The sequence below is a fragment of the Oncorhynchus nerka genome, linkage group LG10, assembly GCF_034236695.1.
Source record: "Oncorhynchus nerka isolate Pitt River linkage group LG10, Oner_Uvic_2.0, whole genome shotgun sequence".
Classification (NCBI taxonomy): Eukaryota; Metazoa; Chordata; class Actinopteri; order Salmoniformes; family Salmonidae; genus Oncorhynchus; species Oncorhynchus nerka.
This window is the reverse complement of record NC_088405.1, coordinates 19,270,223-19,286,738: the sequence shown is the minus strand read 5'-3', so window position 1 is coordinate 19,286,738 and position 16,516 is coordinate 19,270,223. Positions and strand designations below refer to the sequence as shown.

Genomic DNA, 16,516 nt, shown 5'->3' with positions numbered 1-16,516 from the left:
GTATTTCTACGTCTGCTGGATCCTGAATGGAGGACAAACTCACTTCTGCTTTGTTGTGAGTAGCTCTCTCACATTTCTTCATCTTCTTGGGGACTTGGTCACTGTGTTTGGTCTGTAACTTCTCCCCTGAAAGAGACTTTCCCTCAGGCCTATCCTCCAGGATATTATCTGTATCAATGTAGACATTCCCAGCCAAAGACATTATTATTGCAGTATAAACAAAAACACACATTCCTGCAGTGTAATCTAATTTGAGGCTTTCAGTGATCTAAGTAACATTAAAACATGTAGCCAAAAACTATTGGCTTTCAAGCAATCTCTTGTTGTTTTTGACCCACTTGGTAATCCAATTGAGTATCGGTGGGTACTAATTTAGCAGATAAGAAGCTTTGGAAAAGTCACAACACACAGCCAGTGTACTAGAGCACAGCACAAACAGAGCACAAATCTATTCAGCAATAGGACAACAAGCATGCTGTGGAATTGGCAAATCTTAAGTGATTAATTAGATTATTTGTATTACCTTCTGGGAGAGAAGAAGCAGTAGATAAAGCCAGGGCGTCAGCTACAGAGGAAGAGAGAGTAGGGGGTCACAGGATAAGTAGAAGAATTGGGATAATCAACATTATTGCTGTTTGAGGTTGTTACCACAGAAACGTCTCAACTATAAACTGGCATACACGGGGATGCTCTTGGTGTTGTGACCATACCATCAGATAGGGATTCATACTCATAGTCGTATTCATCCTCATCCTCTTCTTCCTCCTGATCCTCAATGGTTGGGAAGGGAGGAGGCATCACACTACTGGCCTGAGAATGCATCTGGGCCAACTGGTGAGCCTGTATCAGGAAGAGTCATTTAGGACAATCTTAGTTCCTTCTAATTATGTATCCGTGTGCCATCATTTTAGGTACATATAGCACATTATATAGATACCGGACTGGATCAACAACTGTTAAAAAAACTTTTGGTCAGTGTGTTCCTTATCAGTGGCCTTGCCTTCTGTTTGAGGATGTCCACTGGCGTCTGGTGAGCTTTTAGCTTCTTGTTCTTGAGGAGGATTTTCCCCCTCAGTTGCCATGGTGACGGCAGCTGTGGGTCGTCCGAGAAATCACTTTCGAACAGGAACTTTGTCACCAGTTTATCTCCAAACACCGTCTGTTGAAGGACAACACAAACACACCATCAGAGTTCTAATCTGTTCTGAGGGGAAGAAGGAGCCATTGTGATTGACCTGTTAATCGCAATGTAAGGTATTTGTTCCCGGGTGGTGGTTCAATAATTCTATGACTACCCTGAACCCTTAACTTCACCCCGTCTCTACTTATTTTCGTTAAACACCAACAAGCATCAGAAAGAGACCATTTCACATCTCAACATTGAACTAGACAGGATAGTAAGTAGGCCTACCAACCTTGAATATGTCGGCCATCTTGCGTTGCTGCGGCAGGGAGCAGTGATTCTCTATGGACAGCATCACAGGTAGGTCAGAGGTCACGAAGGCAGAGCGGTTCACTGCCTCCACCACATCCTGCAGGAACGGAAGATTAATAACTCAACTCAATAAATGAAATTCAACTAAATTCAACCCAACTAAACTTAATTTAACTCAGCTCATCTCAACCCAACTCAATTCAACCCAAATAAACTCAACTCCTCTCAGCTTAGGTAAACTAAATTCAACTCACTTCGTTTCAACTCAACTCACCTTGAAGGGTATGCGGGTAGTGAGGGTGTGTCCATGGTAGATGATTGGCATGCCATCATCTCCATCCCAACAGTCCAGTTCAACACTCCTACATCCTTGGAGGAGTACCTGAGACAACAACAAACCAAACAATAACGTAGCGACCTGGACACGACACCTGGACACAACACCTGGACACAACACCTGGACACCTGGACACAACATCTGGACACCTGTACACAACATCTGGACACCTGTACACAACAACTGGACACCTGGACACAACAACTGGACACCTGTACACAACACCTGGACACAACACCTGGACACAACACCTGGACACAACATCTGGACACAACACCTGGACACAACATCTGGACACCAGGACGCAACACCTGTACACAACAACTGGACACCTGTACACAACAACTGGACACCTGTACACAACGCCTGGACACAACACCTGGACACAACACCTGGACACAACATCTGGACACCAGGACACAACACCTGTACACAACAACTGGACACCTGGACACAACACCTGGACACCTGGACACAACACCCGGACAACTGGACACAACACCTGGACACCTGTACACAACATCTGGACACAACACCTGGACACGACACCTGGACACGACACCTGGACACGACACCTGGACACAACACCTGGACATCAGGACACAACGCCTGGACACAACGCCTGGCTACAACACCTGGACACAACGCCTGGATACAACGCCTGGACACAACACCTGGACACAACGCCTGGACACAACACCTGGACACAATGCCTGGATACAACACCTGGACACAATGCCTGGATACAACGCCTGGACACAACACCTGGACACAACACCTGTACACAACGCCTGGACACAACGCCTGGATACAACACCTGGATACAACGCCTGGACACAACGCCTGGACACAACGTCTGGACACAACACCTGGACACAACGCCTGGACACAACGCCTGGACACAACGCCTGGACACAACGTCTGGACACAACACCTGGACACAATAACTGGACACCTCTATGGCTTGGATCAGAAGGACACAACACCTAGACACCTCAATGGCTTGGATCAGAAGTTTTGGATCTCTTGATGTAATTGGCTAAGGTGTTGGACTAACAGGCGTAAGGACCCGGGTTCAAATCCTGGTAGGGCTTCCCCCCAAATTCATAACAATAAAGGCTTTTCAATGACAGTTTATCACCACAAAAGCTTTATTGCTGTACACTCAATGGGTTTGAGTAAATATCACATAGAGTGTTGTCCCTGTTAGGGTAATACCAGTGTTCTGGTTGTCACCTGGCTGTACAGCTCCACAGACGACTCTCCCTTGAGTTGGTGGGAGGTCAGGTAGGTGTTGTGTGATGTAGCGATGTAGTAGTAAGACAGAGGGTAATGGAGCTCTTCAACATTCAGTGGAGACTCTTCCAGTTTGGAAGCAGAGTTGTCCTTGTCCATCAGATACCTTACAGCAGGGAAAAACCAGTCTGGGTCATTCCTTTTTGGCTCAGTTGGTAACAGCAGGGTCATGGGTTCAATTCCCGCAGGGATCACAAATACATACAAAAAATACTGACCGGGCAAATCCCTCAAAGGACATCCAGCCAATCTGATGCAAAGTGGTAGATGGTTCAAATGTCTAGAACACACAACACATTAATTCAGTGGAAGATTGTTTGCCAAAGGACAAACGCACGCACACACACCGGCACACTTCATCGTCACACACCTGGATGATTCTTAGGACTTCATCATGTGAGTGGTTCTCTCTCTGACAGTTGACCAGGAAGTCGTTGAGGTGCATGATGGTCATGCCCAGAGCTCCCAGCGAGGCACTCTCCACGCCAGTACCATTGGTCACGATGCTGGCAGAAGCTATGGCGTCTGAAATATGCTTCTGATTGTCTGACATGTGTCTCATGATCCAGATGGAAGGACCAAGGTCCAGGCCATTACGTGTCAGAAGGTCTAGGATGGTGGGGAAACACAAATAAAGACTTTTACACTTGACTTCAAAGCAAATATGAGTAGCTGAGTTTATTTACATACACAGCCCTGATTGGCTGATAGGATGGTCTAGAGCTCATCCCCTTACCCAGACGAATGGTCATTGGTCTATTATAATCAGATCAAATTGTGATGTCATGATCTGGGCCAAAAACTCCATTGCATCTCAACATGCTGAAATTCAAGGCATTCAAGTCAATTTCAGAGTGTTATTTCGACCTCAGTGTGGAAATAAATAAAACAATAAGAATATCATGTTTTTAACTCCACTGCCCCTTTAAGGGCTTTTCACACTGCACAGGCCGTCTTAGCCTAGGGCTCAGAGATCCCTTTAAATCTGTAGTTCGAAGACTGTTATTCCTAGACTTGTACCAGATCTGTTTGTGCTTCTTTCACCAACTCCAGCAGTCCTTGACATGCCAAGCATGGCAATACAGCACATACAGATCTGAGACCAGGCTTCATTAGTCCTAAATCATCTAAATGGAATTGACCCCAACTGGGCAGGTAACTCACCCAAGAAACTCACCCAGGAAACTCACCCTGGTAACGCACCCTGGTAATGCGCCCTGGTAACTCACATAGGAAACTCACCCAGGAGACTTACCCAGGAAACTCACCCAGAAAACTCACCCAGATCTGGCTGTATTCCTGTGACTCTGTCGTCGATGCGGAGGTGAGTGTAGAGAGGAGCAGGCTCAGAGGCAGACTGACCACAGGACACAGCATGGGCATCAAACACATTCTTCAGGTCCTTACGACTCCGGATACTACACACCAACATGGAAACAAAAAAGTTGGAGGCCCCAATTCACCCAATTGTAGATCATGTCAACTTCCTAGGACAGCTGATGCAGATCAAACACACTACTGAAAGCCCTATCTGGAAATCCACAATCTGCCATTGATTAAATAGTGGCAATTTTGTACAATGGGAAAACACTTAGAAAAACACTGGGAAAATAATAAGGAATCTCACTGCTGTAACAGCTAATAATGTATTACACAATAATTCTATATACAGTGCATTCTGAAAATATTCAGACCCCTTCCCTTTTTCCACATTTTGTTACGTTACAGCATTATTCTAAAATGGATTAAACACAAACAATTCCTCATCAATCTACACACAATACCACATAATAATAAAGCATAAACAGGTTCATAAACTTTGCAAATTAAAAAAAAGAAATAAACATAAATAGCTTATTTACATAAGTATTCGGACCCTTTGCTATGAGACTCGAAATTGAGCTCAGGTGCATCCTGTTTCCATTGATCATCCTTGACATGTTTCTACAACTTGATTGTAGTCCACCTGTGGTAAATTCCATTGATTGGACATGATTTGGAAAGGCACACACCTGTCTATGTAAGGTCCCACAGTTGACAGTGCATGTCAGAGAAGAAAACAAGCCATGAAGTCTGCAGTATTGAAGGTCCCCAAGAACACAGTGGTCTCCATCATTCTTAAATGCAAGACGTTTGGAACCACTAAGACTCTTCCTAGAGCTGGCCACCCGGCCAAACTGAGCAATCGGGGGAAAAGGGCCTTGGTCAGGGAGGTGACCAAGAACCTGATGGTGACTCTGACAGAGGTCCACAGTTCCTCTGTGGAGATGGGAGAACCTTCCAGAAGAACAACCATTTCTGAAGCACACTACCAATCAGGCCTTTATGGTAGAGTGGCCAGACGGAAGCTACTCCTCAGTAAAAGGACATGACAGTCCCCTTGGAGTTCGCCAAAAGGCACCTAAAGGACTCTCATACCATAAGAAACAAGATTCTCTGGTCGGATGAAACCAAGATTGAACTCTTTGGTCTGGAGGAAACCTGGCACTATCCCTACCGTGAAGCATGGTGGTGTCAGCATCATGCTGTGGGGATATTTTTCAGGTGCAGTACTTCAGACTTGGGTGAAGGTTCACCTTCTAACAGCACAACAACTCCAAGCACACAGCCAAGACAATGCAGGAGTTGCTTCGGGACAAGTCTCTGAATGTCCTTGAGTGGCTCAGCCAGAGCCCGGACTTGAACCCAATCGAACATCTCTGGAGAGACCTGAAAATAGCTGTGCAGTGACACTCCCCATCCAACCTGACAGAGCTTGAGAGGATCTGCAGAGAAGAATAGGATAAACTCCCCAATACAGGTGTGCCAAGCTTGTAGCATCATAACCAAGAAGACTTGAGGTTGTAATCACTGCCAAAGGTACTTCAACCAAGTACTGTATAAAGGGTCTGAATACTTAAGGAAATGTGATATCATTATAATTTTTTCCTCTGCCTTATCTCAGCTCACTGTTCACCATAGCAACACCCACTTGCAGCACGCGCTCCAGCAGGTACATTTCACTGGCCATCCCCAAAGCCAACACCTCCTGTGGCCGCCTTTCCTTCCAGTTCTCTGTTGCCAATGACTGGAACGAATTGCAAAAATCACTGAAGTTGGAAACTTATATCTCCCTCACTAACTTTAAGCGTCAGCTGTCAGATCAGCCTACCGATCGCTGCAGCTGTACACAGCCCATCTGTAAATAGCCCATCCAACCAACTACCTACCTCATCCCCATATGTTTTTTTTCTCTGCTATTTTGCCCACCAGTATTTCTACCTGCACATCCTCATCTGTACATATCACTCCAGTGTAAATTGCTCAATTGTAATTACTTCACCACTATTGGCCTATTTATTACCTTACCTCCTTACTTCATTTGCACACACTGTATACAGATTTTTCTATTGTGTTATTGACTGTACGATTGTTTATCCCATGTGTAACTGTGTGGTTTTTGCAGGACTGCTTTGCTTTATCTTGGCCAGGTTGCTTGTTCTCAACTGGCCTACCTGGTTAAAAAAAGGTGAAATAAATAAAAATGTGCAAACATTTCTAAAAATCTGTTTTTGATTTGTCATGATGGGGTATTGTGTGTAGATTGATGAGTGGGGGGGACAATTGTATACATTTCACAATAAGACTGTAACGTAACAAAATGTGGAAAAAGTCAAGGGGTCTGAATACTTTCCGAAAGCCCTGTAGATAGATAAATGTTGAGTTAGAGGAGATTACCTGAAGGACTTGAAGAGCTCAACAAACTCAGTAAAGCTCATGGTGCCATCTGATACCATGAGGTTCTGGAAGCTCTTTGATTGGCTCTTACCCCGGCTAGATAGTGTCTGACTTGACATATTACTGAAGCGAGTAGCCAAATAAAATACACAAGAGATGTTATGTGTACTGAATTCCAGCATAAACATCAGCACAACAAATTAAACATGAAGCATATGCACGCAAACGCACACAGAAGAATATACCACAGTTTGTAGCATCTTACCCAGTTTGAGCTTTGTGATTGGAAGCTGAGGAAGAGATGGAGGAGGAAGAGGTGCTAATGGCCATGGAAGAGGAGGAGAGAGGCTCAGGGAAACCATAGGAGCTGCTGTCTTCCTGGTCTTGGTCCATGTTGTCTGTCAGGTCCGGTGCATTCCGCCCTAGGATATCCCAACCACTCGTCACCTTCTGTGACACCATCTCATCGTCTGTGGCATCCCCACTGTCCCCCTGTAACCACACACACACACACACACACACACCACATGTAGCTATTTTATTGAAACTGACTCAACATGTTCCTCCAACCCAGCTCAAGGCATTTGTGCAGGAGTTGAATCAATCACTACTGCAAATATGGCTCCTTACCCTGGTCCCAACCTTCTTTTTATTTTTATTGGAGTTAACCGTCTTCTGATTGGTCACAGTGAGATGGTTGTTCTTCTGAGCTCCAGACTTCTCCATGCTACCAGCACCCACACTCCATCTCCTGCCCCCAAACAGCTCGATGGCCTGGGCTAGAGTTGGACCCTCGTACCTGCCATCCTCCTGGAAGAGAGATGAACATTTTCTTGGTACAAAATGGTAAATCACTCACATCTCCTCCCTCAGAGTTGTGGTGCTCGTGTCCAGAGCTCAGACTCGAGTCACAATTTTCATGACTGGTGACACCATTCACACTCTACCAGTAGGGACTGGAACACTTGACTCGGACCCAAGGTTTAGTAACTTGACTCCATCACTACATCACAGTCCCTCACCTGATAGAGGTTGACGTACTTCCTCCGGAGCCACTGCAGCCTTTGGTCAGGGAACCTCCTCATCCTCCTGTGAACAGCTAACAGGGACTCCAGCCCAGCGTACACCATCCTAGCTGTGTTTCTCGGGGCCACAAAGTGTAATAACCTGTTGTCTGTTGTATGGAGCCCATAGAGCAGAGTCACCCCACACTCCTCCAGGCTCAGTCCAAATGAGAGCTTGTTCTGCAGGCATACCGCCTGAATGTCAGCCCCAGGATGGCCCATGAAGACAGCTTTCGCCACGGAGAGATCCAGGAATCCATCCGCCAGGCTGTTCAGTATTAGCTTCCCACAGTACCCTGACCCAGTGGGGCTCCGGAGCATTGAGGAGTCAGAGCCAGGGCTAGAACCAGGGAGGCCCTCACTCTGGAGCTTGGCCCAGGTGAGGATACAATTGTCGGGTTGGAGTCGGAGCAGGCAGCGGGCGGTGAGGTGGGAGTCCTGGTCATAGTGGATCACAGTAGCGCCCTGCTGGAGGAAGTGGTGTACGTGGGGGTGGAGGGAGAGGACGTACCAGGGCATGAGCTCTGTACCGTGGGCAAAGGCCTTCTGAGTACTCTCACCCATACCCTGGAAGTCTGGGTCTTTGCCCTGTGATAGGTCAGATAGGTCACCCGCAGACTCGGAGAGATCGCCCACGGTGAACCTGACCAGAGAAGAGTGTTTTCAGGAGAGGAAAATGACCAAAAGAAGCTTTAAAAGGATGCAGATATTTTTATCTATAATAAGACACCAACACAAATATTTCTAAAGAAGCAAAATAAATGATAATGCATTGACAATTATATTAAGAAAAATACGATGTAATATTGAAACGGGGAGCCAACTAGCAGGTGTTGTGGTATCAGTGGTTTCAGATTTTATTGACACTTTCTAGCACATTCAGAGCCAAAATCCAGCACAAACCACTAAAAAGTAGCCTAAACTTAGGTGGGTCTACTGTGAACACCTACTGGTTGTGGTTGCCATCCTTGAAGGAGTTTTTACGTGAGCCAGTGATGCTCCCGTCCCCAGACCCTCCAGACTCCTCCCAATCCTCAGACTCCATACTGCGGTTGCAGCTACGGATGGTCTGGAGGATGTTGTTGATGGTTGCTTCCTTCTCTGCTTGGTTGAGCCCATCTGGCCCCGCCCGTTGCAGGAAGTTGTCCTGTCCGTTGTAGTCAGAGACAAACTATGCAGTAGCGGTGCGTTGGTAAAATCACCGGGGAAGCCAAGCCAGAAAAAAAAGCTATATTACAACCGATGAATTAGTGATAATTGCGTTGTTTGCTCCATAACCTGTTAGTTCATATGTCTTGACACCGTGAAGAAGACACAGTGGCAGAATAAATCCAACCACACCAAAACCGGAGAGTAACATCTGCATCGGTGATCTGAGCAGATTATATATTTGATACCATTCCACTGATACCGCTCCAGCCATTACCAGGAGCCCGTTTTCCCCAATTAAGGTGCCACTAACCTCTGTTGAGCTACATGTTGAACTTTCATCCTCTCAGGCCAAGGTCACAATGTATGAATTTATGGGTGGATCAGAATCGCCTTCATAATCATTGGCCATTGCGAAGAATGAAGTAAAACCACAAGTCCAAATCCCTACCTCCATCCATGACTAATTTAGGAAATCGCTAGCTAGCCACCGGAGGACAACAACACAACAATTTTTTCTGTCAATGACGTTTGGCTTTTGATGTGATGTGATTGGTGTGAAGCCAAATCCAAACTGTCTTCCCTTGACAATTTTTTTTGCGCCAGGACCATTCACACCTCACTCAGTTTAGCTCAATGCTGATTGGTTATTATTTATTTATTTGTAATTATGAAGGGAGGCCAAATGCTTGCTTCCCTTGCATTCAATGCTACGGGCGGCAACAATGTTCTAGTCTTTTAGACCAGACAGCATCAGATAGATGGGCTACACATACAGAGACAGACGGGCTCTGTTTTGCTCGCTCGGATGCTTTCTCCAGTGAGATACATTCAGCCTCAAATTGAAGTAAAGAAATTATTTTGTATGTTTTTTTCTTTGTACATTTTTGGGGAATGAATACACACCATTGAAACGATGGAAAGAAGGCATGGTGGTGTTTAAGATGGGTGTCACATCCTGACCTTAGTTCCTTTTTTATGTCTCTATTTTAGTTTGGTCAGGGCGTGAGTTGGGGTGGGCATTCTATGTTTGTTCTGTGTGTTTGGCATGGTATGGTTCCCAATCAGAGGCAGCTGTCAACCATTGTCTCTGATTGAGAACCATACTTAGGTAGCCTGTTCCCACCTGGTGTTTGTGGGTAGTTGTTTTCTGTGTCTGTGTTTTCACCATACAGAACTGTTTAGATTTTCATTTCTTTCCTGCACTTTGTTATTTTGTATTTTCTTGTGTTCTGATTTAATAAAGTTAACATGGACACGTACCACGCTGCATTTTGGTCCGATCCTTCCTACTCATCATCAGACGAAGAAGAAGTTCGTTACAATGGGAAAGGTTACTAAAGTATATTTATAATGAGAGTTTTGTGTGGAGATTCACTTCTGGCCTGAATGGATGGTCACAGAAAGGTCAAATGCACTTGATACTTGGATAGAACACATTTAAATATTATGTAAATGAATATAAAAAAAGGAATAGGAAACAACTGTAGAAAACAGATTCAGTGATGTCAACACTTAGTAAATGTGGCCCTAATTTCTAAGTATAAGGCCAAGATTCCTCTAGACTGATTCTAGATCTGTTTGTATGGTCTTGCCAACTCCTATGGTCATTGTCACACCCCCCAAACAGATATGGGTTCAGACAAAAAATGCATAATTCCTCACCTCCACAGAGTCCTGTGAGCTGAGGCGTGGTCTGAGGTTGATCAGGCTAGCTGCTCCATCCAGGGCCTCCCCTAGCTCTCTCAGAAAGACCCCAGAGAAGGGCACCACCCTGCAGCCCGGGGTGTGGAGAGCACGCGAGACCACCTTCCTGTACTCTGCAGATGTCTCGTGGTGCGCCATGGCATCCTTCAGGGCGCACATGGTCTCGATGTTCGACTGCTCCATGAACTGCCACATCTTTAGCACCTTGCGAGACCTGAAGGGTAGGATGGAGAGATGCTGCTGAGTGAGAATGGAAGGGCCAAAAGTGGACAGTTTAGGAGGCGATGAAGTTGGAGATGAAGACAGAATCAGCGTGAAAGAAAAATGGTGTGATGTTTATTTACTAAGCAGGAAATGATAGTGGAGCAGATGGATCCGAAACATATTTGCAAAAATATAAAATCAAATAATCAAATGTTCCCTAGCCCTGCTTCTACCTGAGTCCAGCCAGGAACTCCATGACAGTGTTGTAGTTTCCCATGTTCCAACAGCACCTGGCCACGTGGACCAGACATGAGAACACCTCTCTCTTCTCCTCCATAGAACCTGCTGTCAGAATCATCCAGGTCACCCAGGAGCTCACCTGGAAACAGGAAAATACAGTAACTGTAAGTGTGACTAACTGGGTTTGAATCCAGAGTCACCTTTCTGCAACAGGGCTGTGTTAGCCCACTGAGCTCAAGCCAAGTTAATAGCTCTGGGAACCAACACTAGTCTTCAGGTCTCAGGCACAGTTACTCAACATATAGGTAGAAAATGTATTCCCCATGCTGAGACACATTGCAGGTTAGTTAGGTCTCTCTCACCTCATTGAACCTTGTGACCAGGTCCTCTACTGCGTTGTGGGGCCGACTGCAGCCAGCCATAAGATGAGGTTGTACAGGTTGGTGTGTCTGCCCCTGGGGCTGTGGCTGGCCAGGGCCCCCCAGGTCGAGGGTGAGGAAGCAGAGATAGTCCTGGGGTAGGATCCGGCTGTAGAGCTGCAGCTCCTGATCCATGAGGATGTAGGCCATCTCCTCCGGGAACCTGACCAGGGGTTGGAGGTCAGACAGCTCCTTGTTGACCTCCGTCAGTGGAGCCGCCGGCACCACGCTGGATCCCACCATGGGGGAGTGCAGTTGACGCTCTGGGAGGGAGGAATAGGGAGAGGGAGGGTGAGGGGTGAAGGAGGATGAGTCAAGAGGGAGTTAAGAAAGGAGTAAAATACTGTAGATTGTTTCTGGACTCCTATATTGACTCTACTGGTAGACACTTCATGTAGAACTGAATCGATCAGATAACTGTAAGCAATATGGTTATAGCCATAGAATTAGGAATTAGAATACTAATAGTAATTTAATAGGATCTCTATAGTAACAGCTGTATCCTACTCTCCGATAAGACAGGTAGTATTTTAATTTTGATTAATATACATTTCATATGATTTATTATGTCACTTTACTTCATTCAATACTTCATCAACTTGAATTTCATAAGATTCATATTGGTTATGGGACCTTTCAGGACAGCCCAGCCCAAGGGACTTGTGGTGATACAGGGAGGAGAGAAGTCATTGACGCCCGTGTTGCCGATGGACAGAACCACTTCCAGGAGGGTCCCTGAGATGTAGGCAGAAATGTCAGTCCTCTGTAGGGTTGCTCGGTAGCTACACTCCCCTCCTCCTTCCGGCCATGGCAATGTGGCCCTCCTCTCTGCAGACAGCAGCTTCCTGGAAGACAGGAGTAGAGCTCCTGAACTGGCCACCCTTACATCAGAACTCAGGGCATGGCATGCCTGGGAAGACATAGGAAGATACAGGGTCGCGTTCAGCAAGGCACACTGTAGCAAACCAACACAATAATCTGTGTTCTCATTGGATAAGTTCAGGTGGAAGTCACGAAGTTATAAAACCTTTTCTCCCTACTGAACACGACCCAGGCATCTCATCACCAAATCACACCACAGGAAACTGGTTAGGGGAGGACGGCTCATAATAATGTCTGAAATTGAGTGAATGCAGTGGTATCAAAGATGGAAACCATGTGTTTGATACCATTCCATCCATTCTGTTCCAATCATTACTATGAACCCGTCCTCCCCAATTAAGGTGCCACCAGCCTCCTTGAGAATTACAAACGTACAAGACACACAGTAGCCTTTCTCATAAAAGGTGCTATTATAACACAGTCTCTCACGTTGTGTGTGTGTGTGTGTGTGTGTGTGTGTGTGTGTGTGTGTGTGTGTGTGCGTGCGTGTGTGTGCGCATGTGTGTGTGTGTGTTATGTATAGAATCAGGTATAGCCTCTTGTAAATGATTTGTATTCCATTTCCGACCGCCATAAAACTATCTGAAGTGTCTGTGTGCCTCTGACAGTCGACTTGGCAGTTATTCTGAGTCTAAAATCAATATATTGGAGTTTGCCTAATGAATTTGTTTGGGCATTAAATCAGTGCTGTGAACATGAGGGTTCTGATAAAACAAAGATCTTCGGGTTGATCTGTGTATTTGACTCTCACATTGTAGCATTATGGCATGTTAGTTGTTGGTAAAACCTCTGAGCCTGGGAAGATGGTATTTTTTATGTTTAAAAATATTTTTTATTAAACACACACAAGAATGGTGTCTACGTATACAAGACAGGTATACAATTCTTATCTAAACATAAAAGAGCAGACAGGAACAACAAGACCCAGAGTTCCCCCCCACACACACACACACACTTATCCCCCCCCCACTTATCTGAACTTTGGGATCTTCTGTCTGTAAATCTCTTGTTTATAAGGATGTTCTCAGCTATCCAGGATTAAGGTTTGGGGCCCGTGAAAGGGCGCCTGTGGTGCAACACATTCCCCACGAACACCCCTCCCCAGGACATTCAGCCCCCACCCACCACCACCCCTCCCTAGGACCACCACACTACCCCAGGACATTCATCCCCACCCACCACCACCCCTCCCTAGGACCACCACACTACCCCAGGACATTCATCCCCCACCCACCACCACCCCTCCCTAGGACCACCACACTACCCCAGGACATTCATCCCCCACCCACCACCACCCCTCCCTAGGACCATCACACTACCCCAGGACATTCATCCCCCACCCACCACCACCCCTCCCTAGGACCATCACACTACCCCAGGACATTCATCCCCCACCCACCACCACCCCTCCCTAGGACCACCACACTACCCCAGGACATTCAGCCCCCTCCCTAGGACCACCACCCCTCCCTAGGACCACCACCCCTCCCTAGGACCACCACACTACCCCAGGACATTCAGCCCCCATCCACCACCACCCCTCCCTAGGACCACCACACTACCCCAGGACATTTAGCCCCCACCTACCACCACCCCTCCCTAGGACCACCACCCTACCCCAGGACATTCAGCCCCCATCCACCACCACCCCTCCCTAGGACCACCACCCTACCCCAGGACATTCAGCCCCATCCACCACCACCCCTCCCTAGGACCACCACCCTACCCCAGGACATTCAGCCCCATCCACCACCACCCCTCCCTAGGACCACCACCCTACCCCAGGACATTCAGCCCCCATCCACCACCACCCCTCCCTAGGACCACCACCCTACCCCAGGACATTCAGCCCCCATCCACCACCACCCTACCCCAGGACATTCAGCCCCCATCCACCACCACCCTACCCCAGGACATTCAGCCCCCATCCACCACCACCCCTCCCTACGACCACTACCCTACCCCAGGACATTCAGCCCCCATCCACCACCACCCTACCCCAGGACATTCAGCCCCATCCACCACCACCCTACCCCAGGACATTCAGCCCCATCCACCACCACCCCTCCCTAGGACCACCACCCTACCCCAGGACATTCAGCCCCATCCACCACCACCCCTCCCTAGGACCACCACCCTACCCCAGGACATTCAGCTCCCATCCACCACCACCCCTCCCTAGGACCACCACCCTACCCCAGGACATTCAGCCCCCATCCACCACCACCCCTCCCTAGGACCACCACACTACCCCAGGACATTCAGCCCCACCCACCACCACCCCTCCCTAGGACCACCACACTACCCCAGGACATTCATCCCCCACCCACCACCACCCCTCCCCAGGACCACCACCCTACCCCAGGACATTCATCCCACCCCACCACCACCCCTCCCTAGGACAATCACACTACCCCAGGACATTCATCCCCCACCCACCACCACCCCTCCCTAGGACCACCACACTACCCCAGGACATTCAGCCCCCTCCCTAGGACCACCACCCCTCCCTAGGACCACCACCCCTCCCTAGGACAATCACACTACCCCAGGACATTCATCCCCATCCACCACCACCCCTCCCTAGGACCACCACCCTACCCCAGGACATTCAGCCCCCATCCACCACCACCCCTCCCCTAGGACCACCACCCTACCCCAGGACATTCAGCCCCCATCCACCACCACCCCTCCCTAGGACCAACACCCTACCCCAGGACATTCAGGCACCATCCACCACCACCCTACCCCAGGACATTCAGCCCCATCCACCACCACCCCTCCCTAGGACCACCACCCTACCCCAGGACATTCAGCCCCCATCCACCACCACCCCTCCCTAGGACCACCACCATACCCCAGGACATTCAGCCCCCATCCACCACCACCCCTCCCTAGGACCACCACCCTACCCCAGGACATTCAGCCCCCATCCACCACCACCCCTCCCTAGGACCACCACCCTACCCCAGGACATTCAGCCCCCATCCACCACCACCCCTCCCTAGGACCACCACCCTACCCCAGGACATTCAGCCCCCATCCACCACCACCCCTCCCTAGGACCACCACCCTACCCCAGGACATTCAGCCCCCACCCACCACCACCCCTCCCTAGGACCCCCAGCCTACCCCAGGACATTCAGCCCCCACCCACCACCACCCCCCTCCCTAGGACCACCACCCTACCCCAGGACATTCATCCCCCACCCACCACCACCCCTCCCTAGGACCACCACCCTACCCCAGGACATTCAGCCCCGTCCACCACCACCCCCCTCCCTAGGACCACCACTCTACCCCAGGACATTCATCCCCCACCCACCACCACCCCTCCCTAGGACCACCATACTACCCCAGGACATTCATCCCCCACCCACCACCACCCCTCCCTAGGACCACCACACTACCCCAGGACATTCATCCCCCACCCACCACCACCCCTCCCCAGGACCACCACCCTACCCCAGGACATTCATCCCACACCCACCACCACCCCTCCCTAGGACCATCACACTACCCCAGGACATTCATCCCCCACCCACCACCACCCCTCCCTAGGACCACCACACTACCCCAGGACATTCAGCCCCTCCCTAGGACCACCACCCCTCCCTAGGACCACCACCCCTCCCTAGGACCACCACACTACCCCAGGACATTCAGCCCCCATCCACCACCACCCCTCCCTAGGACCACCACCCTACCCCAGGACATTCAGCCCCCATCCACCACCACCCCTCCCTAGGACCACCACCCTACCCCAGGACATTCAGCCCCATCCACCACCACCCTACCCCAGGACATTCAGCCCCCATCCACCACCACCCCTCCCTAGGACCACCACCATACCCCAGGACATTCAGCCCCCATCCGCCACCACCCCTCCCTAGGACCACCACCCTACCCCAGGACATTCAGCCCCCATCCGCCACCACCCCTCCCTAGGACCACCACCCTACCCCAGGACATTCAGCCCCCATCCACCACCACCCCCCCCCTAGGACCACCACCCTACCCCAGGACATTCAGCCCCCATCCACCACCACCCCTCCCTAGGACCACC

At 49.1% G+C, this 16,516-nt stretch overlaps 1 protein-coding gene across 3 annotated transcripts in view; it reads right to left on the bottom strand.

Moving 5' to 3' along the window:
• LOC115134975 (1-phosphatidylinositol 4,5-bisphosphate phosphodiesterase epsilon-1-like) overlaps positions 1–16,516 on the bottom strand; it is a 41,320-nt gene that overhangs the window by 7,928 nt on the left and 16,876 nt on the right. For all 3 annotated transcript variants that reach the window (XM_029669111.2, XM_029669112.2, XM_029669113.2), the window contains exons 3-21: positions 12,202–12,478; positions 11,512–11,831; positions 11,143–11,288; positions 10,664–10,919; positions 8,800–9,020; positions 7,808–8,492; positions 7,416–7,595; positions 7,051–7,277; positions 6,786–6,908; positions 4,350–4,486; positions 3,439–3,677; positions 3,287–3,348; positions 3,009–3,174; positions 1,710–1,817; positions 1,416–1,532; positions 1,001–1,159; positions 711–840; positions 524–565; positions 44–168 (exon numbers count right to left, since the gene is read on the bottom strand). In XM_029669111.2, the coding sequence (XP_029524971.1) occupies positions 44–168; positions 524–565; positions 711–840; positions 1,001–1,159; positions 1,416–1,532; positions 1,710–1,817; positions 3,009–3,174; positions 3,287–3,348; positions 3,439–3,677; positions 4,350–4,486; positions 6,786–6,908; positions 7,051–7,277; positions 7,416–7,595; positions 7,808–8,492; positions 8,800–9,020; positions 10,664–10,919; positions 11,143–11,288; positions 11,512–11,831; positions 12,202–12,478 (3,720 nt within the window). The remainder of the gene's footprint in view (positions 1–43; positions 169–523; positions 566–710; positions 841–1,000; positions 1,160–1,415; positions 1,533–1,709; positions 1,818–3,008; positions 3,175–3,286; positions 3,349–3,438; positions 3,678–4,349; positions 4,487–6,785; positions 6,909–7,050; positions 7,278–7,415; positions 7,596–7,807; positions 8,493–8,799; positions 9,021–10,663; positions 10,920–11,142; positions 11,289–11,511; positions 11,832–12,201; positions 12,479–16,516) is intronic.